The sequence below is a fragment of the Aedes aegypti genome, chromosome 1 (genome assembly GCF_002204515.2).
Source record: "Aedes aegypti strain LVP_AGWG chromosome 1, AaegL5.0 Primary Assembly, whole genome shotgun sequence".
NCBI classification, from domain to species: domain Eukaryota; kingdom Metazoa; phylum Arthropoda; class Insecta; order Diptera; family Culicidae; genus Aedes; species Aedes aegypti.
The window spans coordinates 145620712-145646038 of record NC_035107.1 but is presented as its reverse complement, the minus strand read 5'-3'; the positions used below and the strand labels follow the sequence as shown (position 1 = coordinate 145646038).

At 36.8% G+C, this 25327-nt stretch overlaps 1 protein-coding gene across 1 annotated transcript in view; it reads right to left on the bottom strand.

Moving 5' to 3' along the window:
* The window catches only part of LOC5565261 (MAP kinase-interacting serine/threonine-protein kinase 1), an 84935-nt gene that overhangs the window by 43692 nt on the left and 15916 nt on the right, over positions 1 to 25327 (bottom strand). Inside the window, exons 2-3 of the mRNA XM_021849965.1 lie at positions 9489 to 9674; positions 1699 to 2210 (exon numbers count right to left, since the gene is read on the bottom strand). Of these exons, the coding sequence (XP_021705657.1) occupies positions 1699 to 2210; positions 9489 to 9674 (698 nt within the window). The remainder of the gene's footprint in view (positions 1 to 1698; positions 2211 to 9488; positions 9675 to 25327) is intronic.

Genomic DNA, 25327 nt, shown 5'->3' with positions numbered 1-25327 from the left:
CGGGATACATTTGAATTCGTTACTGCACGATTTTTACGCCAGGTGAAAAAACCTGTAGCGGAAGTTTGAATTTAGAAATGACTTTTTGAAGATTTAAGTTAGTTGGGTTGCGCATTATATCATAACTACGAAGGAGTATTAGTCAACTCCCTTCAGAACTCGATATTTCTGTATCTCGAATCGATTTTTTAGAACCATCTATCTTTTATATAAATAAAAATGGAATGATGTTTGTGTGTCACGAGTTGGTTTGAGAATAGATCATAATTTGCATAATTTCCACCTGTTCAATTCCTTTTAGGACTCCGAATAAGTTCGTGCCTAAAATTTTCAACCGCCTACTTGATGGAGGAAAATAATATCTCATTTTGTATGAGAGATTGCATACAATTTATTAACAGCCTATTTGATGGCCAGACGATGTTTGCCTGGACCATTAGTAGTATATAGTTAGCTTTCATGGCAAATTTGATGATCCCTTAAACTGTAACTCAATGTTCCCCTAACTTGATGATCTTTTCAGTATCGAGTAATAGAGTACTTCATACAAGTGAATAAATCTGTCAAAAGTCTTTCCATCTCATCGCCAAATCATCCTTCTTGAGATTAAAAATAAAATAAACTAACGACAACCATTTCGGTACGACGCAGTTCTTCAAATCGATCTGCTCTGTTGGTTTTAATGGACCGCAGATAATTAGAAAGCATGCAGCAGTGCCATTGGGTTTGACATTTGCCCCGTCTAAATATCGCTAAACCACCACAATCAGCGATGCTGCTGCTGTTGACGTTTCGCTCGGGTGAAAGGTGTTATTATGGGCGGTCGCAGCTGAGAAAGAGGAAGTAAAACACCACACATCGCCGCGCCGTATGGATTGGCGTTTTGCACTTCCACGGGCTGCAAAACAAAATCGGACTCCCGTCAACATTGTAGTCCGCACGATGCTTCATTTGGTGTTATTATCAGAAAAAAAAACTGTCAATACAATAAACGCTAGTTTTTTTTATAAAGTTGATGTACCAGTATTGGCACCTCTAAAAAAAATTGTTTATATATAAATCAATAATCGTTTGATTGCTGTCAATACGTTAAAAGAATGCTTTCAATACATATAAAGATTATCAAAACACAAGAAAGATGTTTATGTTGAAATTAGGTATCAATACATAAGTATACACTGAATACAATCAAATGTTATCATATGACACTGATACAATCACACGATTGGAGAACTCGCCATGGGCGAAAAGTCACCTTAATAAAGATAAATAATAATAATAAATGATTTCCGAAATTGAAATACAACGTCAATGTACTAAAAATCATGATTCTGATTATTAAGCCTTCAAAGGATGTTAAATGTTTTGATTTTGATTACTTTTATTTATAATAAGTAATAATAAATGAAGCACCGTTCGCCGTCGTCCTCGTTGGCCGTCCTCAGGGACGTTGTTACACTCTCGTCGAAGCACGCGATTAGATAAGCTCTCGGAAAGAGAGTTTGAATAACATTTGAAAACGCGACGAACGACGGTGCGATTATAATAAACAGGGACATGCTAGACAGAGCAGTGTGTATTTGTCGCCAGCGGAAAATTTAAATGGGCTCATTGTTGACCAATTTCGACAGGAGGGTGTATCAATATTTTTTTTTCTTAATTCAAAATTATCTCGAAAGGGGGAAATATTCCACTTACCGGTGTCAACAGTTGCGGTGTGGCCGTTGGCGACGAGATGTTGGTGGTGAACTTGATTCCGGAACCGAGATCAAAATCACAGATCTTAATGGGACAGAGCTTGTCCGGATACACGCACAGGATGTTCTCCGGCTTCAGATCCCGGTGGGCGATGCCTTTCTTGTGCAGAAAGTCCAACCCGGACGCGATCTCCTTGATGATCTGCGCAGCGTCGTACTCGGAGAAGCACACGTTCTCCTGGATGCGGGTCAGCAACGGTCCGCCATTTATCTTCTCAAACACTAGGTAAAATTTTTCCTCGTCCTCGAAAAATTCCAATAGCTGCAAGATATTGGGATGGCCCTGGCAATGGTGGAAGGTTTCGACTTCGCGAAATACGCGAGCCCGCGCGTGGCCAGGAATCTTGTCGATGATCTTCACCGCGTACTCCAGCTCCGTATAGATGTTCATGCACGTTTGCACCGAAGCGTAAGCGCCCTCGCCAAGCACCTCACCAGTCAGTTTGTACAATTCTGCAATGATGGAGAGAAGGGAGAGGAACATTGATAAAATTTGTAAATTGTGATGATTTGTGGGCTTCGTGGCCTTGCGCTTAGTGTAACCAAGCATTTAGCCGCATCGTGTCAAGGAGTGTGGGTTCGATTCCCGCTTCAGTCCGGAAAACTTTTCGTCAGGAAAGTATTTCGACTGTGCCACTGGGCGTTGCATGCTAGTCCGTTGTCTAGTGTGGTGCTTCCTTCAAAGGGCAAATCGTCCACTGGAAAGCATTAACGTGTCGGTGTCTCTTTAACCTTATAATGTGACGAGATTCTCAAGTCAAGATACGATTGGTCTGTGTGTAAAGTATCATAATGTTTAGGAGGAGCAGAATGCAATGGTCTTGGAGAATTCTACCAGAACGCATCCCGCAAAGGCTTCATGTCGCGATCCGAAATGTGCTGAAATAAGGACGGAAGAATCTTGGCGGACAAACGCGAGGTGATTGAAAGGTGGAAGCAATGCTACACCAAGCAGTCCATGAACAATAAGGCCGCTGACAAGAATGGTCTCACTGCTGAACTCATCAAGATTGGCTCGGATAGATTGAACATGACCGCTAATCAGCATTATCTGATAGCAAGAATTTGGAGACGGAACAGCTACTGGAGAAGTGGAAGCAAAGATTATTAACTATTGTGCAATCTTTATCCTTAACGCCGCAAACAAAGATTATCTTCAGTCGTCTATCACCTATAGCAAAATGGCTGTAAATGTTGCTGCTCTACAAGGGATCGTCCAGAAATGTCATGAATATTAGGTTCACATCAGTATTGACCGTGTAGAACAATGAAAGATCATGGACGTATTTGTGACGACATCGTGCTTGGAAATGTTATATGAAGAGCTGGGCCTAACTGTTGAAGTACGTTTTCACGAGATCTTTCGGTTTGTTTGCTTCGAAATCCATGTTTTTCATGAAGCAAACAAAGTATTTATGAATCGAAGCTAAATTTCTGGCCGAAACTGATTGTTGTGACCTATATTAACCCCTCTCCGGCAGCTTCATTTTTTACCACCAAAAAAATATTCAAATCGCGATAACTTTTTTGTTTACCGATATTTTTGCATCATTCTTTTACAAGCTCTCAAAATACTCTTCTAGTTTAAGAAGCCGTGTCGATATTAATCATTGGTGATCTGGTTTTGAAGATATTCCGATGTTCCTTGGGGGACCGAGATTTTCCATAATTTCTTTGACGGCCATTTTGTTTTTGGTCAATTTATCAAAAATCTAAAATATGTACTATATTATATCATGTACTAAGGAGCTACTCTGGAAAAATCATACAAATCGGTTCAGTATTCATGGAGAAATCTGGAAATTACTATATAAGGTTTTTTAGAGTTTTCAAGATCTTTATTTGTTCAGGGTGGTACCTGAAACATAAATGCTCATTACTCAAAGACGGCTGCTCCAAATTGCTTCATTTTTTTCACAACGCACTCACATTAATGTATCATTTCGAGAAGTTGAATATCCGAATACGATACAAATTTTGCAGCCTGAGATATTTACGTGGGTTATGGCTACGCGTCGGTCCCCCAAGGTATTTTGGAATATCTCCGGATTCCGATAACCAATTATCAATATCGACACATATTCGAAAACAAGAAGCGTATTTTGAGAACTTGTGAAAGAATGGTACAAAAATACAGGTCGGACTCGATTATCCGGAGTATCGATTTTTTTTTTCATTCCGGATAATCGAATCCTCCGGATAATCGAATCACTAAGAAAAAAATTTATATCTTCGATAAAGGAATTTAAATATTATCTTTTTTCGTTGTTTTATTTATATGATGCGGTGGCGTAGCCAGAAATTATTTCTAGGAATAGTAGGGGTCTTTACAAGGATAAAAAAAAATTAGACCAGCATACACAAAGAAACACTTTTTCAAACTCTCCTTTTCTTAAATACGTCAAAAACTGCAAAACCATTCATATTGTATATTGCAATATCAAATTATATCAGATTTATGCATAAAAATTGAAAAACAAGAACATCAAAAATCTAATTCCGGATAATCGAGTCTAAAATTCCGGATAATCGAATCCCGGATAATCGAGTCCCCGGATAATCAAGTCTCCGGATAATCGAGTCCGACCTGTATCGGAAAACAAAAAAGTTATCGCGATTTGAAAATTTTTTTAGCGGTAAAAAATGAAGCTGCCGGTAGAGGGGTTAACCAACGAGGTATTCAAAGTGAAAAAATGGTTTCAGCTTGTTACGATATTTTCATACATAATAAGGACTGAAAGCTTGCGTTTCAAATATTTCTAGTAGAAATTGGGCTTCCCATACAATTTTTAAAAACATTTTGGATGTATCCGTAAATCAAACTACGCTGTTTGACGGTTGTTAGAGAAGCGAAAATTTTATTACCATAGCAAACCTGAGACTACTACGATTGATTTGCGCCGGACTGGACGCATGGCGCCTACTTGTTCCGACACATTTCCTCGGACAGATACAGGGGATAGGCAAAATGATTGAGATAGGCAAAATTTTGCCTAAATTCATAACTTTATGCTCATAACTTTATGAAAAATTGATAAAATTGGATGCATCTGGAAGCAGTCGACGGCAAATTTGGTCTACTTTCAGGAACAGGCTTGGCCATGCATATTGGCCACTGGACACCGGAGATGTTCCGGATTTTCCGAGGTCATGTCTAAATGTCATGTTTTCTGTCACTTGTATTTTTGTGCGGTGTAAAGTTGGATAGATGTTTACTATTTTCCTAGAAACTAGAACTAATAGGAAGTCGAATGCCGTCGGACGCATCAAGATTGGTTGGAAATCTTCAGAAATATGACCATTTCCGTAAAATGGTTCCGGAAAACATGGTCAGTCATGTGTGTATTTCCAATTATGTAAATATTAACCAGAACTATATCCAAGTGGGCATCAACCTTAAAAATAATGTTTCCAGCAGCATATTCAAAACCATTAGATACGTAGACCACTCGACAGAAGGTTCCAGGTGCCCTGGGGAAAGTGGTCAATTAGGAACATATCTGGAACCATATCAATATGGGCATTAAACTTCATGGTTTTCAAAGCTTATGCTATCCGAAGCATTTCCAGCACCACCGGCTGCCATGACTACTTAATTGGCCGGTGTTCAGACAGACCGGACTAGATGATATTTTGACATTCTAAAGATACGTTAAAGACTCCGTCGTTTCTGATTTTTCCTATGCTATTTTGATACAGATGCATCATCAGATAGATGAGATTGATTATTGCAGCAAATAATGCAAAAAAAAAAACAGAATGACTGATGTACGTTTTTTCTGAAACTATGAAAAAGCACTTGGTTCAGTCTGTCTGAACACCGACCAATTGTAGGTTGTAGGTTCCAGAACTGAAAACAAATCTGACCAATAATACCTAGGAAATTTCGCCGTTTAGTAATCCATCCACCTTACCATTAATTCATTATGGATCTCACAAGCAGTTTGTTATGAAAAACTGTAATCTACAGAAAACCATACAAAATCTGGTCATCAGTATTAGCGTCTCCAGGAATCGCCCAGGCAGTAATGCTTAATGAAACTGTCCAATATTTCAGTATGGAACCAATCGGAACCCCTAAGAAATTTCTCAAAAAAATTAACTCAGTTTTTTACCATAGATTCCTACTTTGGAGAAAAATGATATCTTTTATAGAGTTCACTAAAAATCTCTTATGGAACCGCAAATTATTTTTCAGTGATTTCTCAAACAATTTCTTTTTTTTTTTTTTTTTGTATGGTATTCAGTTGGAGCTGCCTGACAGCTTAACTTGTCAAGGCTGAACCCTCGGTCTGGCTTTTGCCAAGTTTCCCCTCTACCAGGACCAATACTCAGACGGACTAGGCAATGGCGCCCACATGAACACTGTTTTTTTTATTAATATTGTGACGTGGTAGTTTTTGAAAAGTACCCATATTCCCTTGCTTCTGAGAAAAGGAAGCATTGTGAAAATCAGCAGCTCCATCAGAATTTGTTAGAAATAGTAGTGTAGTAGTGTCATTACAATACTGTCTAGTCGAAATGGCTTTGAATAATTTGTCATTCAAGTGCTATTCTGATTACTCCTGTCTTTTACGTAAGATTAGAGTCTTAAATGTCAATTGTCGTCAAGTCTTAACAAAATTAGGCTGTTTAGTAGTAGTTCTAGTTAATTTCATTTTTTGTTGTTAAAAGTATTTATTGTTCATTACGTTCATATATCCTTAAAGAAAAAAGTCGCTTTCCTTGTCTGTTCAACAATTTATCGAAACTAGCAAGTGTACCCTAATGATCGATCTCAGCGTCTTACTTTCCATAGTCATTTTTATAGTGAACTAGTGGTCCCGGCAAACTTCGTCTTGCCATCAAGTAGGCTGTTGATAAACGCTATGGATCGTCCCATACAAAATGACAGTTCCATTCATTCTCGTTTTTACGACTTTCCCGTTGAAGATCCGGAGATTTTTATACACGCAAACACGTCGGAACCCTTGACGAACAAAACGGATAATAAATCATCCAAATCTGTTTACCCGGTCGTAAGTCATTTCGTGACATACATACACCATTCAATTTTTATTTATATAGATATTGAAGAGTAAAGTTACCTTAAGCTTCTATTACAGTCTCCTACAAGATTCACTTTTCGGTGGCAAATGCAATGCTTCACAACGCCTACTTTCTACTTGTAAATTTTGCGAAAATGAAGCTTGAGTTAGATTATTTATACCGCTGTTACAAAAGAGGTATTTCTTATTATGGCAATGTAAAAACCATATCAAAATAAGATTGTCGCCACTTATTTCTACTCAGTGAATCTACTAGTCATTTTCCTTAGAGTTCCTAAGTATTCCCTACGTCGTATATGATAACGATGTATCTAGCTAGCTAATAGTAAGAGTGGCTACGGATCATTCTGGTTAGCAAAAAGGCAAACTGAACGTCACCAATAGTATTAATGTCCACTTCGAATAGATTAATTATTTGAAATGGGCATCAATTCTATCAATGACGCAGAATGTCCGTTGGATCACATCCGAGATATTATTGCGTCTATGCCATATGAATTATGACGCGGCTTTAAGCAAAAAATGCCAAAATGTGATACCACCACTACAGGTTACGCCTTTGGTTTCCATCATATGGGCTAATGGATTATGCCCTCCCATCGCGGCAAGGTCGCATAACCAAGGGGAGGGAGTGATTTCTCAAACAATTTCTGGTCAATTATCGCCCCGATTTTCGTTAGAATTCTAGCAAAGATATTATCGAGAATTTTCCATGAACCTTAATGGAAATATATCAAGCATCCTACCAAAAAACTTGTCAAGAATCCGTAAGTACTTTTCTAGAATCTAATCATATTGAAAAAGATTTCCTTCACTGAACGAAGAAATATCATAGATAGTATTAAAAACGTCACATACTTTTACGATCATCGAATTCACATTCATCTTATGTGTATCCATTAAATGTTATGTACAAAACACGTAAAAATCAATTTGATACTTAATAATATTTATCTGTTGTACTGGTAAATTATACATGACCAAGTGTTATGGATGTTATCCGATAATGTCTATGTGATGTGCACATGTGAAAATTTATGGCAGAATTTCAAGATGGCGCATCTATTTGATCCACTTTCCGAAGATTTGGGATTCCCGTAGTTTTCGTGGTAAGCTTTTTAGCGTAAATTTCGTAAAATACCAAATAACTAAGCACATTTATCTTTTTAGAATGCGTTTCAGAATTCCATTGAAAATTTTGGGTTCATCTTGTCAGAGCGTGGATTGAAATTCTTCATAACGAAATGTAAGTTGAATGCTTAGAAACAATACTAATTGGCGTCAAATTAATATTTTGTATTTAAAATTACAGAAAGTAGCAGTTCTAAGAACTTTATCGCTTGAGTTACTGGTGCTGCAAATCAACAATCAGGAAACACCGGTGATTTATTTGGTAGTCCACCAAATACGTTGCTATGGTAGAACATTATTTTCTAGTTCAACCCTAATTTCAATGAAAACAATGTAAATAAAGTTTGAGAGCAAAAGCCGATAAATTGTAAATACATCATTTTGAAATTCAAATATTTTGTATGTTAGATGCAGTGAAACAAAAAAAAAAAGTTTATTCAAAATTTATTATAATATCACATGGAAATCATTAACCAAATCAATAATTGTCATCTGAATTTCACATGAAATTCATCGACAAAATCCCATAATTCATATATGTTTCATCAGATAAATCCAATCAAAACCATCTTGATACTGTTTATGTGATATATTGATGAACGTCATGTGAAAAACTACATGGAAAAAAACTATATGTGTTTTCAGATAAATCGGATATGATCCCTTGATTCTGTGTTTGAATCTTCTCAATCTTTTCAGCCACAAATTCACTAAAGAACTAACACAAGAAACAGGTCAAAGTTGTGAGAAAAATCTGCCCCGAATATCTTCCGGAAACCAAGGATTTCTTACAGGATTTTGCTAACTCTATCAATCCACAAAAAGTCATGATGTAAAGTGCGAACTTTAAAGCAGTCGTGCCCCCAGACAAAATGTTCTAGTTTCGCCTGGTCTACAATCTCCCGGGTTTTTCCCGTATTATTCCCGGTCATTTGGAATTCCCGGGGTTTTCCCGGGGTTTTTTCCAGGATGGACATCCTGGAACTTGGATCTCCGAATGAACTTCTAGACCTTCGAGGAAGTCTTGGAAGATTCTCCAGGAAACTAGTTCAAACAATTATTAAAAAAAGCCAAATAGTATTCTGCAGAATTTTGTGGAAGCATTCTTAAAAATACTCGGGCGGAACTTCTGGGAAGTATTTTTTGGAATTACGAAAATAATTGGCAGTGGACAGTGTACTTAAGAAACTACTCGAGAAATCTTTAGAAGACTACAGGAATAATACATGTGCTGTAGAAATCGCTACAGAGAGAAATCCTTCGGAGGAAATCCTAGGAAAACGTCGTGAGGTACCAATGGTCGAATTAATTGAGAAAATCGAGGAAGAATCCCTTACAGATTACGTGGAATAATCCCTGGAGTCATAAAACCTTTCCTGAGAGGATTTTTTAAGGAAATCCTATGAAAATGGCTCTAACTGAGAAATAACCGTAGGAACATCTCGAGAAATTCTTGTAGGATTTTCTGGAATAATTCCTAAACGAATTTCTAAATCCCAGAATAAACCTTCGTGAATTTTACAGGAATTATTGTTTCGTGACGCGCACTCACCTTGAAAGCACGACGATTGCATCGATGAACTGGCTCGTTTCTTCCTGCGCCGCTTGCGCTTCATCTCCTCCTTATGGCGATTGAAGTCGGCCTGGCGCTCCTCTTCGGTCATCAGGCGTGCCTCGTTCGATTCATTGCCCGATATCTCCTCGCTGCTGTAGCGGGCCACCTCGGTATTTCGCGAATCTGTGACGGGAAGTAAACAGGGTAGACGTTAGGGAAGACGTAATTTAGTGACATTTGTGATTGGGAATGATTTATAATTTGCGCACTCGATGGATCATAGACTTAACTGGAAAAATTATCCGATGGATTCGTTCAGACATTCGTCCTAAGATTACTACTCTGTTCCAAGAATTTCTACAGTAATTCTTACAGATAAAGAGAATTACCTTCACGTTTTCGTCAACGTTCCCGGAACTTATTCTCTTCTTTTTGACATTACATCTTAACTGGGGCATAGCCTGCTTTTCAGCTCAGTGTTCTATGTGCACTTCCACAGTTATTATCTCAAGGCTTACTTTGCCAAAGTAGTCATTTTGCATCGTGTGACAGGCATGATGATACTTTATGCCCAGGGAAGTCTAAAACAATAGCATTACGAAAAGATCCTGGTCCGAATCCAAAATCGATTCAGACACCTTCAGGGTGGCTTTGCTGTTTGCTATAGGAATTCTTCAACGAATTCTTTCTGGGCCCAGAGATTCCTCTAAGACACCGTCTAGAAATTTCTCCAAGAATATTTGCAAGAACTTCGCAAAAAGTTAATCTATTAAATCAGTAGCTTGGTTCAGACGCTTAGTTGGTAAAGCACCCGTCTAGCATAAATATTTTTCTCATAATTTCATTCATGGTTAATTCATTTTTGCAAACTCGCAATGTTCTTCTAGATATATGTGCAAGAATTATGAGTTTCTCAGTTTGTTTAATAGGTTGTTAAAACTTTAAGTTTTCATTTCCTCAAAAAATACTTTATGGTTCTCAAGAAACTTCAAAATTTTGAAACTGATTTCAGGTACCTTTTTCCCGTTTGCTACACATGGTGTTCAAATGTTAATCCTCTTTTTTCCCATGGTAGCTCCAGAGCTCCATTCATCATTGCAAAATTTGAACACTCTTCGGTAATGGTACCTTGCAACTCACAGCTTGTGATGAACTACCAACCCAACATTTTGCATTAAATAACATATAAATACTGACAATTAAAATCGATGAAGATCTGCATTCTAAAATAACATTAATTTGCTCTGCAATTACGAGCAACATTCCAACACACCTTCGCATCGTATCGAATAAAATCATTCGAAGCAGCAAATCATACTATGTTCTCCAAGCATTTTGCTCCCCTCGTTGAATCCAAAAACAGCAGTGAAGACGAAAACAACGAACAAAAAAAACAACAAAATTTATTCCACTCCCCGCGGATTCAACCAGGCAGAGATAGCCAATAAGAAAAAGAAAGGTTGCCTTATTGCGTCGTGTTGAGGCTTCGGATAACAATATTTTTGTTTTTGTTGGTTCTCTCTTTTGGCGAAGAAGAAAAATCCAGAGGAAAAAGCATATCAACGTATGTATTTGTACAGCAGCACCCTTGAAAGAAGTAATTTTAACGATACCACTAATACCACCCGCTTCGGCAATTCCGTTGGAATAACACACATACCGGCGCAAATTCGTTCCAATCGGCTGCACCAGGGCTGGCACCGGCGCCAGATAGTTAAAAAGGTAGCGACTTTATTTACTTTAAGGCTAAGTAGCCCGTCATTCGTTTTGGAAACAATGATGACTTTTCAGCTTGCATTTCAAAGTGATAAAACTCAGTCTTGATAATTTATATTGACTTGAAAAAGTATCACTGTACGCGCTAACATGCATTAAGTATGCTGATACTTTTTTAGCTGTGTCAGTGCAAAACCAACTGATTTTCTTTAATTCGAAATCGTGAGTTGAATTAGCAACAATCATCAACGACGCATACAAATTTCAATGACGGCCTACTTCGCCTTAATGGCGAACCATTTAAACAGTTTGTAAAAACAATATAGGAAATAGGACATTTCCATTTGGTAAGACATTCACTATAAAGATGTGTGTAACGTAAACATTTTTCACTCATTTGAAAAAGAAGCATGAAACGAGCTCACCAATTGATCATCCATCGTCGACAGGGCAGTTCCAAATTACTTTATTCTGGAGGAATACAACTATTCCTTGGGGAAAATTTATGGCGATTCTATTTCTTGGAGTTCTTGGAGCCTCTGTATGGCGCATAACTGATTTTTTTTAAATTATTTCTTACAAGTAAGTAGATGAAAAACCGAATTTAGTACTGTACCATTTAATTCCACTAGAGTTGGTATCCTTTGACAGATACACGTATTTCGACCTCAACTGTAAAGCCGTCTTCAGTGTCGTTTAGTAGACTCGACTTGAAGACAACCATCGTATGCACACATTATATATTTAAACTAGGTATAGTCATAATTCCCAAATCTTTGGTAGAAACTTAAAATTTAAGAGTTGTATATTTCTAACAAAATTATTGAACGACTTTATTACCTCACTTTTGGACAAGATGTATGTGGGGTTCCTGGCAAAATGGAATTGGTTTGGAAGTGCATAGAAATCCATGGCGAGTTTTGTTATAATTCTTCCAGAAGTTAGTTCTAATAACAATTTTGGTTTTCTGCAAAAGACTACTCTAGAACTTCTGCTAGCAGTTCATTCAACATAATGTAGATATATCACGTAGTCGAAAAAAGTGACCAATCCACCGAACAGTGCCTCGCTACCAGCCCTGCTGAACGTAGTACGGCTCTGGTCTCTTATTTTGGTATTATTTTGGTAATTACGACGTTACGAACAGCGACCGTGCACGTCGTCTACGTAAGCCAGCGCAAGAAAGGCAAACAACAACTCCGATCAAAAATGGCTCTGCGAAAAAAAAACAGCATCGAAACGGAAAACATGGCCGGCCACCTACTAGATGTAGTCGGGTCGCCCCATCAAGAAGGCGTTGAATCAGTTCACCTTTCGCTACCATCGGTCGACCAATGGTTACAACGAATCAACGCAGGCATTTTCCAATGGCTTGCCCTCGGATGTTTTGGTCGATCCGAAAATGCCCAAAAGCATGCTGCTCTTCGTCCGTAGCTCGAAGGCAGTGACTATTTTTTCAGCCTTCAACAGCTAGCCGATGAAAATATGGTACCCCCCTTCGCGGTTCAGGTCTATAAGCTAGACGGCGGATCGACACGATCGGCACCAGTCTGTCGCCGCCAAGCTGATCTACCAATTCCGCAGAGCGCAGAGTGCATCGACACCGTTTTTGCGTAATATGCCAGAATGCCATGGGAAAGGTGAAACAGTTTTGCCTTTTTCGAACGGAAAGTTGTATTGAAAATTTGGAAGGGGGTCACATTTCACTCGATGAGAAGCAAATTTTGGATTAGAGATTCATTAGATTGTTAAGGTTGATTGATTCTCTTTTATAACGTTTTGACTTTTTAGTACAACCATATCTACATATTTCGACATTTTTGCTAACTTGATAGGGGTTTTGACTACTTTGATCGAATTCTCTATACTGCACATACTTTTGACCAACTTAATAAAATCGGTGAGATTGTTCTAGAAATTTTAAAAAATACCATGTTGTTTTGTCACATTGCTAAATATAATCGCATAATAGTCACATTGGGATTATACATGGGCCTCATAATGTAGTAGTAATGGAATTTCTATTAGATTTATTTTCTGTTTATTCACCAAATATGCGCTGCACAAAATTTCAGATTCAAATAAGTACTGTTTAGCTCTTGGTAATTTTTAGAAGTGTTAGTTTCTTCCCATACTGGCAAAAAATACATACTTGGTACTCCATTTACTCAATATATATTTTTGTCGAATGTTACAAATATGCAGTTAAAAACAAAAAAAACATGTTTTTGTGCAGTTTTTGTTAAATAACTTGGTCAAAACGTTTGTTTAGTGAAATATGTTGAAACAATTAAATAAGCTACTAAAAAGCAAAAAGATTAGGAATCGGTTAAGTATTTATGAAGTTATGGCCAAGCAAAGATATTTTTTAGTAAAATGTAGAAAAATTTGGAGTAAAATACTTTTAACTAAAACTAGTTTTGATTTTAGACAAATTTGGTGTTTTGCAAAGTTTTCATGAATTTGATTTTGAAGATAATTATGCTAAAAATGTTTAAATTGTTTAGAAAATAACGAAGTTATGGTGACTTCACTGAAGGCCACTTTTTTTATAACTCGAAAATTCGCCTTCAATACGCTTGCGCCACCTCTAAATTTGTAGCTCAAACTTTGAAGTTTCTCTTTTACTTGTTATTTGAATTCATAAGAGCACACGAATTTTTGGTTATGGGAACTTTTGAAAAATAAGCCGCACTCTAATATACAGGCAGCATTCCAGAATTCGTTCTCAATTGTTTTCGAAGCACGATAGAAGCGAAAAAAAACATCGCATATGTATCGGTCCATGATCGGAAATGTTTCGCAAGTTGTAACAAGCTTGATAAATAACAGCAGCAAATGAGTGCCCCAAAGAAAGAGCAATGATAAAACCATTTTTTCTCGTTTATTGACCATTGGGGGTTGGCATTTTGCTCTACTGGCATTGTAAACAATCCCCGAACATCTGATAGCAGTAGTGTGCAACATGTTTTGAGCTTATTTAGATGAGTTTTTACTGTTATTTTCCCGATATAACCAGAACTGCATTAGTAGACGTTATATAAACTCTCATGATGTGTAGCGAATCATGATTACAGAGAGCGATAAGTGAGAGATACTCTCAACTTTCTCAGTATTCAACCCCTGTGCATATACCAACTATCGAAGCTAGATAGTCGTCGGCAAATCCATAAGATGAAAAATCGCTTTTATTGTATTGCCTGAATAGTGATCTGATAAGAGATTGCAGAATAGTGGCGATAAAAATCCCGTTTGGGGACAGCCCGTTTCCCTAATTTGTCGCAAAGCATAGTTGGTAAATTGGACTTTTTTAGAAGCCACTGATTTAGATTCCTGAAATAATGCATTTCCGATGAAAAATGCTCAATAAATTAAATAGTAAAACGGGGTAACATTGATCGGAATGACCCTCGTCGTAAAAAGTGCGAACCAACATTTTTCGATGCAACATTTTCAATGTATGGGTGGTGCTTCTTTTGAGTTTTGTTTAAGCGTAAATTTATTATATTTTCGGAGCAATGATTCCCATGATAATGAATGACTCTACCGAAGATTCATCTCCACATGAGTGTTCCCAATGATATTATCAACAAAAATGCTGCTTTTACTAAAAATAGTAACGCTAAAATGATTCCGTCGTCAAGATTGTTATAAGTTTGTTGAATTTAGCAATAGGAAATTGCCTACATTTAGGTGTATTCCGCGGTTCATGGTGTTTTTAATTTGAAAATAACCAGTGAATCAATTATCAACCAACACGCAGCAAGAAAGACATTGTCTTCTCCCAATCTTGTTGAAACAATTCCATTTTGCAACAACAGTTTATCATCACTTGAACAGAATATGACAATGATCGCTCACCGCATGCCCAAAGATTTCTAGGCTTTGCATTGCAATTTTCGAAAACTTTCTCCATGTAGGTAAACATTGCCGCATTATCGAACAGCATTCGTAAAACAAATTCGACTTTATGTTTGATTAACTTTGTTTATGTTTATGATAACTCACGAGTTGAAAAGATTGCAACAATGTTGCTTCCTGTGATTGTCATGACAATTTTTCTTTTTATTGTATCATAATCCGCAACAATTGAGACAAACGGTTGTGAACGCGCTTGCTCTGTTGTTTGTTGTCTGTTTTGATGACAATTTGATTCACTGAAAATAACTGAGAAAGTAGGGTAGGTGTACCAGTTATGGACACAATGGTTCCGTATTTCGCCATACGTGATAATTTTATTATTTTCAAATTTTTAATCATTCTGTGTGTTTTAGTAGTTTGATATCAAATGAATCTTGATGTTAACACATTCAAAAGTATTCAAAATGTAAAAGTTTTCGAGAAAACACATATGGCCAAATAGGGAACCACTATTGCCATAACTGGTACACTTTCCCTAAATGATTTGTAAAAGTTTGGCAATCCATATTCGGCTTCAGGGACTAAGATTTTAATAAGTAACTTTTTCAATATTACGAAACATTGTTAACATGGATTATCAAGGTTACCCCATATCAGCTAAATCGAAAACTCGCTTAAAACATTTTTACAAACAAGCTTAAAACATATGAAAAACAAAATAAAGTATACAGTCACAAGCTAAGGGTACCAGTACTTGTTTTAAAAATATAAAATACAGATCAATTTTATCCCAGAAAGTGGCCAATTTTTACATTTTCTTTTAAATGTGTGCCTTTTTCAGCATATATTTTGTCAAAACTGGGCGAACTATCTTCTAATATACTGGTAAATGTAATAATGTTCGTTCTGTTCAACATCTGGTCGAAAAAGGGATATATTTTGCACGGATTTACTCAATTTCCAAGTTTTTAGGGCTCAATAGTTTAATCAACAGTTATTCCATTTAAAACAAAGAAATGTTCCCTTGTTGCAAATTCATAAATTGCTTCACTTTAGTGCTGCTTAGAGTCGATAAATAAAAAGAGCCGAAAGCGAACTGTCAAACCGCTTATCTATCGGGTAGACTAGAGATCTATTAATGATTTGGCAGCTGAGTTTCCTTAGCGCCGATTATTATATTGTAAAATGGACATGACTGACCAGTTGCTTAAACATGTATTCTTAATTTGTTTTAGACTGTTGAGCTGCATTTAAACTAATAAACAGCAGAAATAATCAACAACCTAATATTACAATAACAAGAATGTAAATCAAGCCAAGATTTCATATTTTTTATGTGCAGGTTCCTAATTTGATATAAACAAAACAAATTTTAAAGTAATTTATTCACTCTTCAAGACATGTGCTACCAATATCAAAGCTCAAGTTCTGTTCAAATGATTTGTATTAATTAAAATAGTGTATTTTATTTCGTTTGTAGGTGCTCTGTCTGTGTTCAGAAGCTTCCGGTAAATTGAATCCGACTTGTGTAACATTTTAATGTGGTAATTTAGATAGGTAAATGATGAATTTAGTGCATTTCATTGGAAAACGATCTACAGCTCTAAATGAATTGTTGTTTAAATTCCAGATTATGTTTTCGGAATCGGTTTTTCCGAAATTAAATATTTTCCAATAATGTTTAAAATTGTTCTTGGAGCAGGGCTGGTAGGGACTGAGTGTCTTGAAAATAGGAAATTCAGAAACCTGATATTACGACAAATAATACTGTTTGTATTACTGTACGCATTTCGATGATTTTCACAGGAAATTTGAGATTTGATTTTTTTTTTTTTCAGAAGTTTATTTGATGATTCAAGAATTTTCCTAAGGATTTCCTCCGAGAATGTTGTTTTGGATATCTCAAAATTAGGCTTACCAGAAGAATATTTCAGAAAGGAGGACATTTTGCTTTACTGGTTTTGTAAAATAATGAAAATAGGGTCCTAAAATTTTTAATGAAATCTTGTTTTTATTTAATAACACGAAAGAGCATGAAATTGTAATTACTTGAGCAATTTTTCTCGCTCAAATAACGGCTATATCACGTTTGAACTTTAATTTAAAAATTGGGTCCATAAATGAACCTTGACACTTTTGATCATGTTTGACGTTCGCTTAGTCGACAAAAAACCCAACGGGGGTTTTAGTTTTAACACTGGGGTTGTTCCTATCTGACATTTCGGAAGGGACGCGGAAAACAAAATTCACCCAAAATTTGAGTTTAAGCCAAGGGGTGTGACAAAAACTAAAAAAAACAACATTAAAAAATGTTTTTTGGAACTAAACAAATGGGAAACATTAGAAAATTGAATAAACATGTGTTTTTGACCTAAACTTCAGCGTTTGGCACTAAAATTGGGACAGGGGTTTAGGACCCTATTAAACCATTTGTGCAAGAACCAGCAAAATTCAATAAAAAGAAAGATTCAAGGAAGCAAAAATAAAAAAAGATTCTGCATTGAAAAAATCTTAGTGGTGGATTTTCCTATGCCACTTAGAATAATGTCAATGATCAGACGAATCTTAGTTTTTCACTTTTTATACAAAACTTAAGTTACGCATATTTTATTTTACTCTGAGAAGTGAAAAGATTTTATAATTTTGATTTTTTTTCCTAAACAGTATATTTTTGAATAAGGATCTCTTGCATTGTTAAATAAATGGACTTGTATTCTGTTTAAGACCCCTAATTAAATTGATGCATTGTAACGTTTTCGAAAAGATCGATAGATGGTGTGCCTCTTTCAGAGAGATTTCCATAGAAACGTTTATTTATCTACCTTTTTTTGTTAAATGAGTACATACCTACATGGACCATTTTTTTCCATTTTCATAACATCATTCTATCAAGAAGAACTAAACTAAAACCCTTTAAGTCTGGTTGATAAATTTGCCATAATATAAGTTCAATATTATATTATTGTGATATATAATCAGCATTTAACTACCAAGAAATATATATTGATAAGTCAAGAGCATTTTAGAACCAACAGATCCCCATGTGGCATGCAAATGGTCGCTGTAGACTGAATATTAGAGTGGTTCAAAAAATCGTTTTTGCTCCAGACCGCTCATTCGATTCTAGAACAAATTCTGAGTGTCCTCCCAAAATTTGAGCTCATTTGGATGAAAACTGAGACTGCACAAGCCCTTTGAAGTTTATATGGGAATTACTATGGGAAACGCAACCAATTCATTCAATCGGTCATAGTGTTTGTCCATGTGCTCTTGGGGATTAGAGCTACGTTGATACTGTGAGATACATTTATCAGCTACAACTTTGCCGAAGACCGTTTTCAAATCCAACGCCTCAGTAATTAGTTATTGATTTATATCCAGTCACAAATTCTTCAGCAGTGCTCATTTAACTTCTGAACAGGCAACATTGCTGCACCTGGCGTGAAAGATAGCACGCACAAATCATGGCTACTATGTTTTACTGCATATACCCAGTGATGCCTGCAGAACAGCCCAATAATTATAGTCAAAGTATTACAACTCATTCAAAAATCAATAACTAATTACTGGGGCATCCGATTTAAAAACGGTCTTCGGCAAAGCTGTAACTGATAAATGTATCTCACAGTATCAACACAGTTCTAATCCTCAAGAGCACATGGGCAAACACCATGACCGATTGAATGAATTGTTTGCTTTTCCCATAGTAATTCCCATACAAACTTCAAAGGGCTTGTGCAGTCTCAGTTTTCATCCAAATGAGCTCAAATTTTGGGAGGACACTCTAAATTTGATCTACAATCGAATGAGCGGTGTGGAGCAAAAACGATTTTTTGAACCACTCTACTGAACATACACAGCGAGGTGACGTCTCTCGCTGTGCATGTTAAGTATTCTTCATCATCTAGCAATTAAAAATCATCCAGCAAAAGAAATCATAAATACTTTTTCATATTCGATTCTTAAATATTGGACATATCCAAACATATTACAAAATTGAAAATTCATAAACGTATAGAAAAAAGTTAAAATTCATCAAGCTTAACATTGGTTTCAAACTAATAAATCCTTCATTTGTATCCATGACTGATAAAAAGCGAGAGATGCTCAAGAATACGTAAGCAGAAAACTAACGGATAAATTTAATTTTTGATAATTTTAAAAAGGAGGACATTTTCAGCTTAAAGGAGGACGGGAGGACACATGGTCAAAAAGGAGGACATGTCCTCCCGAAGGATACCATCTGGTAAGCCTAGTTTAGCATCAGTTTCGATAACAATTAGATTAACTGCTTTGCGCATAACTTTGTGTAATTAGACTAAGCCCGTAGAGCGATCGATTTTGTCATAGTTTAATTTGGAATTTAATGGGTTTTTCGTTGTATGTTCAATTATCGTAGTATTGTCCAGCTGTAGAAGGACCGTTCAGCAAAAATGACACTGGTGGTTCTGTATAGTTCTAAGCCCAGTGAGTGGTCTTTTTTATTACATTTTACTATGGCATTACAATAATTTACTAGCTTACCCTACGTGGCTAGCCATATTCCAACGAAATTTTAAAGCGAAAAGACATGTATAATTTTTCAAAGTGCATGATACTAATGACCGCAAAACCGCCCAAATGTAAGGTCTGATCATTTTATAAAGTGGACACTTTGTGCATGCTGTATCTTTTTAATTTATCAATGAAATTTCAATCGGTTTTCTGTACATCGTTCCACTAGTATTGTACAATGTTGTGATAGTAAAAAAATCTCCAAAATAATTAAATTTCACACGAATATGGAACTACGATTAGAACGGTCGATTTGTGGAGGTTATCAAAATCAATGATTGTTAGAAATTGGCAGGAAAATTCGACAATTTATATTTTTTATTTTCAAAAAAGGCTTGTTCTCCGAAAGCATCATCAATCAGAAGCTTGATGGAAAAAATCAAGTTATTTTTTGGAGCAACAATTTTATAGATATAATTAAATCATTTTTCCCCCATATTTTTCAGAGAAAAATATTTTAAATTTGAAAAGAACTTATATGAGTGGAATTTTTCTGGTAAAAGTACGTCCTGACGGAAGTGCTAATATAGTACTATTATGATAAATAACTTACGCCTTCATAGAGTTACTTATATAGTCCCCACGTCACATTCGAAGCACAATAGAAAAAACAATCGCTTTATTCTCAGAAGACCTTTCAAAGTACATTGACAATCATCAAAATTGGCAACACTGCTGTAATAAAATCGATTTTATTTACCACATATTATTTACATAATATGTTATTCTGACAATACCAGTTGAAATATTCGGAGAAACCGTTTACAATTTGCTGTAGATCGATAAACATGCGTACATGATTTTAAAAGTATGAGACTTTTTAGTAAAACTACCATAAATAGTAAAATTTATACTTAAGGTTGTGGTTTAAACTCATGATTTACCTCTCGTTTATACATCTATAGTTTCTTTAGTAATCCAAACTATTTTTGAACACGATTTTTACTTTTCTCTTTTGCTGGGATTTAAAGGATGGTGTATCAGCAAATTTGGCCATAAATGGGTAAATCACTAAAGTTACCTAATGTCAGAGAATGGTGGAATATAATTGATTTTTTTAAAGCTATACCTTTAGTAGAATATTAAAAGATACAAACATACAATTTGTTCTTAAAAATGAGGATTTTTATTTTGCGAGAAATAATGTTAAACTTTGACGAACAGCTTTTCTCAGAAGTTTTAGGAAAAACTATTTAGCTCTTCAACCAAAAGCTTTTTCAAAGATCTTATATTTTAATAGCATTGTAGAATAATAGTTGAACGATGCACAGAAAACCGATTACGATTTTATCAATAAATTAAAAAGATATAGCACAAACAAAGTGTCCACTTCATAAAATGAACCGTCCTTACTCTACCGAGCACGTGGCCTTACTGCTGTTTAATTGTTAATAATTGTTCCAATCTGAAGTAATTCTTCTTCTTTTTGGCGTTACGTCCCCACTGGGACAGAGCCTGCTTCTCAGCTTAGTGTTCTTATGAGCACTTCCACAGTTATTAACTGAGAGCTTACTATGCCAATGACCATTTTTGCTTGTGTATATATCGCGTGGCAGGTACGAAGATACTCTATGCCCTGGGAAGACGAGAAAATTTCCAACCCGAAAAGATCCTCGACCGGTGAGATTCGAACCCACGACCCTCAGCTTGGTCTTGCTGAATAGCTGCGCGTTTACCGCTACGGCTATCTGGGCCCTGAAGTAATTATATACTTTAATGTTGTTGATTCTTCAGCATCTACATAAGTCCGATTAACGTTCAAGAATTCATCATCGTAATCATCGTCATCATCTATGCTGCAAAAGCAGTTTTTTCTCTTTGAAACGGATTTTATTCGATAGAAATATGTTCATTGTTATCAGAAGCTCAACGCATCCCGCAACGTCTTCGTGCCGCGAGCCGAGATGCGCAGGGATAAGGATGGGAGCATTTTGGCGCACGAGCGTGAGGTGATCGAAAGATGGAAGTAGCACTTCGACAAGCACCTGAATGGCGCTGAAAGTACAGGCAATGAAAGACGGAACAACGGAGGAAATGCCTTTGTCAGTACTGCGGAGGATGGAAACCAATCAGCCAGAGGGAGGTTAAAGATGCCATTCACCAGCTCAAGAACAGTAAAGCTGCTGGTAAGAATGGTATTGGACCTGAACTTATAAAGATGGGCTCGGAGAGGCTGGCCATTTGTCTGCATCGGCTGATAGGCACAATTTTGGAAAATTAATAGCTGCCGGAGGAGTGGAAGGAAGGGGTAATATGCCCCATCTACAAGAAAGGCGACAAGTTAGATTGTGAGAACTTTCGAGCGATCACCATTCTAAATGCGGCCTATAAAATATTATCCCAGATCATCTTCCGTCGTCTATCACCTATAGTAAGCGAGTTCGTGGGAAGTTATCAAGCCGGCATCGTTGACGGCCGATCGACAATGGACCAGATCTTTACTGTACGGCAAATCCTCCAAAAATGTCGTGAATACCAGGTCCCAACGCATCACCTTTTCATCGATTTCAAGGCGGCATACGATAGTATCGACCGCGTAGAGCTTTGGAAAATCATGGACGAGAACAGCTTTGCCGGGAAGCTCACGAGACTGATAAGGGCGACGATGGAGGGTGTGCAAAATTGTGTGAAGGTTTCTTATGAAGGTGTTCTTATGAGCACTTCCACAGTTATTAACTGAGAGCTTACTATGCCAATGACCATTTTTGCATGCGTATATCGTGTGGCAGGTACGAAGATACTCTATGCCTTGGGAAGTCGAGAAAATTGCCAACCCGAAAAGATCCTCGACCGGTGGGATTTGAACCCACGTCTCTCAGCTTGGTCTTGTTGAATAGCTGCGCGTATACCACTACGGTTATCTGGGCCTGACGTGCACTACAGCCGAATAAATTTGTCTAAGGGAAGCGGTACATTTGGCATATGGATGTTTGGCATATTTTGAGTTGTGTCCCATTAATACGCAAAGGTATCTTATTCGACCAAACGTACATATATCAAATGTCCATATGCCAAATGGGGTATCATGGCCCCAAATAGGCCCTTGAATCTAGTTATGGAAATGTCGTAAAGCCATAGCTAGAGGATATTTGTCAAAATGTGCAATCGTAGATACTCAAACCTTACAAAGTCGAACAATATCTCCAAGCATACGAGCGCTCATATAAAAAATAGAACAAACCGATTCTACTCGATGCAAACAAATAAATCAAACACATCATCGAAGAGATTCGCTATCAGTTTCTGACGTCACACGTCGGATGGATCGTGAGAGAGAAACTGACAAGGGAAAAACTGATTCCCTTTGTTTCTACCGTCGTCTGTAGCTGCTGATACCTCTATCCCTCTGTGAGTCGATATCGGGTTCGAACCGGAGAACGAGTGCAAAACACGTTCGCTGACCGGTGGTCACGATATTATCAAGAAAGTTCGAATTAGGTCGATGTTTACGTCGAGTGCACTAATTTCCTACCGCTATCTCGAAAGAAGACGTGTCCGCACCTAGCTGCTACTAGACGGCCATTGGTACTCGTCGCAAAGCCATGTGTTGATAAAATGTCGCCGCAGAAGTAGCTACAGTCAACTCTCTGTAACTCGAACGAATAGAATCATAATAAAAGTTGTAACTATGTCAATCAACAGTTTTTGATAACTATTTGATTCAAACTTCTTAATATGATATTATGTTGATATTCCTCAATCCAAATTAAAATTTTACTTGCACATGGAAATTCACAGTAAATACATGAAATTAAAGGTGCGGTGAAATCTCGATGTCACAAAACACATGGAAGCTTTAGTATTTTTGGGTCTCCTCAAAAAGCTTTTCAACGTTAATCTGTTCGATAATTACATATTTTCATGATTCGATGATTTTTCAATAACGAGTCTTGTAAGTTTGTCTGTATAATCTTGATATTTCCCGAAATAGATTCAATCATGAAGATTACATAACAAGATGCCAACACAATGATTACTAATTTAAATATCTTGTGTAAGGAATTATTTGTTCCGATTAAATTAACAATATTTATAGGTAGTTCTGGAGATGTTTTCTGCTTTATTAACAAATTAAGTAGATTCGTTGCTGCTATATCGATCATGGGGGCTCAAATAGCCGCAGCGGTAAACGCAAGACCAAGTTGGAATACCACCGGTAGAGGATCCTTCCGGGTTGGAAATTTTATCGACTTCCCAAGGCATAGAGTATTTTCGAAAGCTCTCAGTTAATAACTGTAGAAGTGCTAAAAAGAACAGTAAGCTGAGAAGCAGGCTCTGTCTCAGTTTGGATGTTACGCCAGAAAGAAAAGGAACAATGAAAGATTCTCTTCCCTATCGTTTTCTTTAGATTATGACAGTTCAATACTTAAGCTTTTGAAAAGTATTTCACTATAGATCGAAAATGCTTTTTCAAACATTCTAGTTCAAACCAACTCATTTTCATTATTTTGAAATCATGAGATAAATTAACAATAATCTTCAATGACTCGTACAAATTTCAAAGGTAGCCTACTTCGCCCTAATGGTTCCTTCAATATCGAATTACATTGAGTTGACAGTAATTCCTCTCTGCAGCGTAGATCCACGAAAGTCAACGCTTACTGCGTTGTAGACGCAATCATCGATTTGGGTTGCTTTTTTTATTCATTTTAATTTTTTCAAGATATAAAATTCAAATCTCATTTCCCTCGTACGATCTATCTTGTGGTGTTATTGTGAGGCGCGACACATCACCGCCGTCCAACGATGACGACCACGGCAGTGTCAAAAGACAAATAATAATCAAACCGGTTTCGCGGAGTCTTGCGGGGATCGAAAGCGCAGCGGCAAGAGTGGGAGCAGAATGCGCAGGAACGGATACTGAATATTTATTATGACAAAAAAAAAATGTTATTCGCAGCTTTCAGTCAGCAGTATGGGTTTAGCATGCACACTATCCGCAATCGCACATCTGCTCCTATGGACCATTCGCACAATACATGCATGTGCGGTCCGAAAGTAGCACCACTACTACTGGGAGTTGTGGAACTGTTCGGTCGTGGCCGTTGTTATATCGGCGGTTTACCATTGAGACAAAACGAAATCGTACGATTCGTGCTTCAATTAATAAACATTTTCCCCGGAGGAGATACTGGAATACGACGTTGTCAGTTGATGCGGTTTTTTAGCTGTCTGTGCAAAAAACTTGTTAATATGTAAAATTAAGCGATTGAATCTATTGGAATACAAATGTTTTAGACTTTGAAATTCTAATTAGGAAATATCTTTCGAGATTCTGATGTCTACACTACCGGCCTAAAATGTGGAATCGTAGGACTGCTAGCGAATGAGTATTTTAAACATAAATTTTAGAGATCTCATGTCTGAAAAAACGATACCAAAAAAGACCAATCAAGATTGGTCTCAGGAACTAAAAGAGGCCATACCGGAACCAAGAAAATAAAACTAATTCATAAAGGAACTAGGAGATAAGAAATTTTGTTACGGATATTTAAGATAATTCATCAAGCAACCAAAATTGAGAAAGTCACGGGCAAAGACTCCGTGTCTTATTTATCAATTATATTAAAAAATCTAAACACTTTTTGCATGTTTAATATTTGTGTTGGGCACTTGTGAGTCTTCTACTTTGCCCAAAACATTTTAAGCCCCATAAAACACAAAAACTCATAGGCACGCCAAGATCGATGTTAATTTACGTCGGG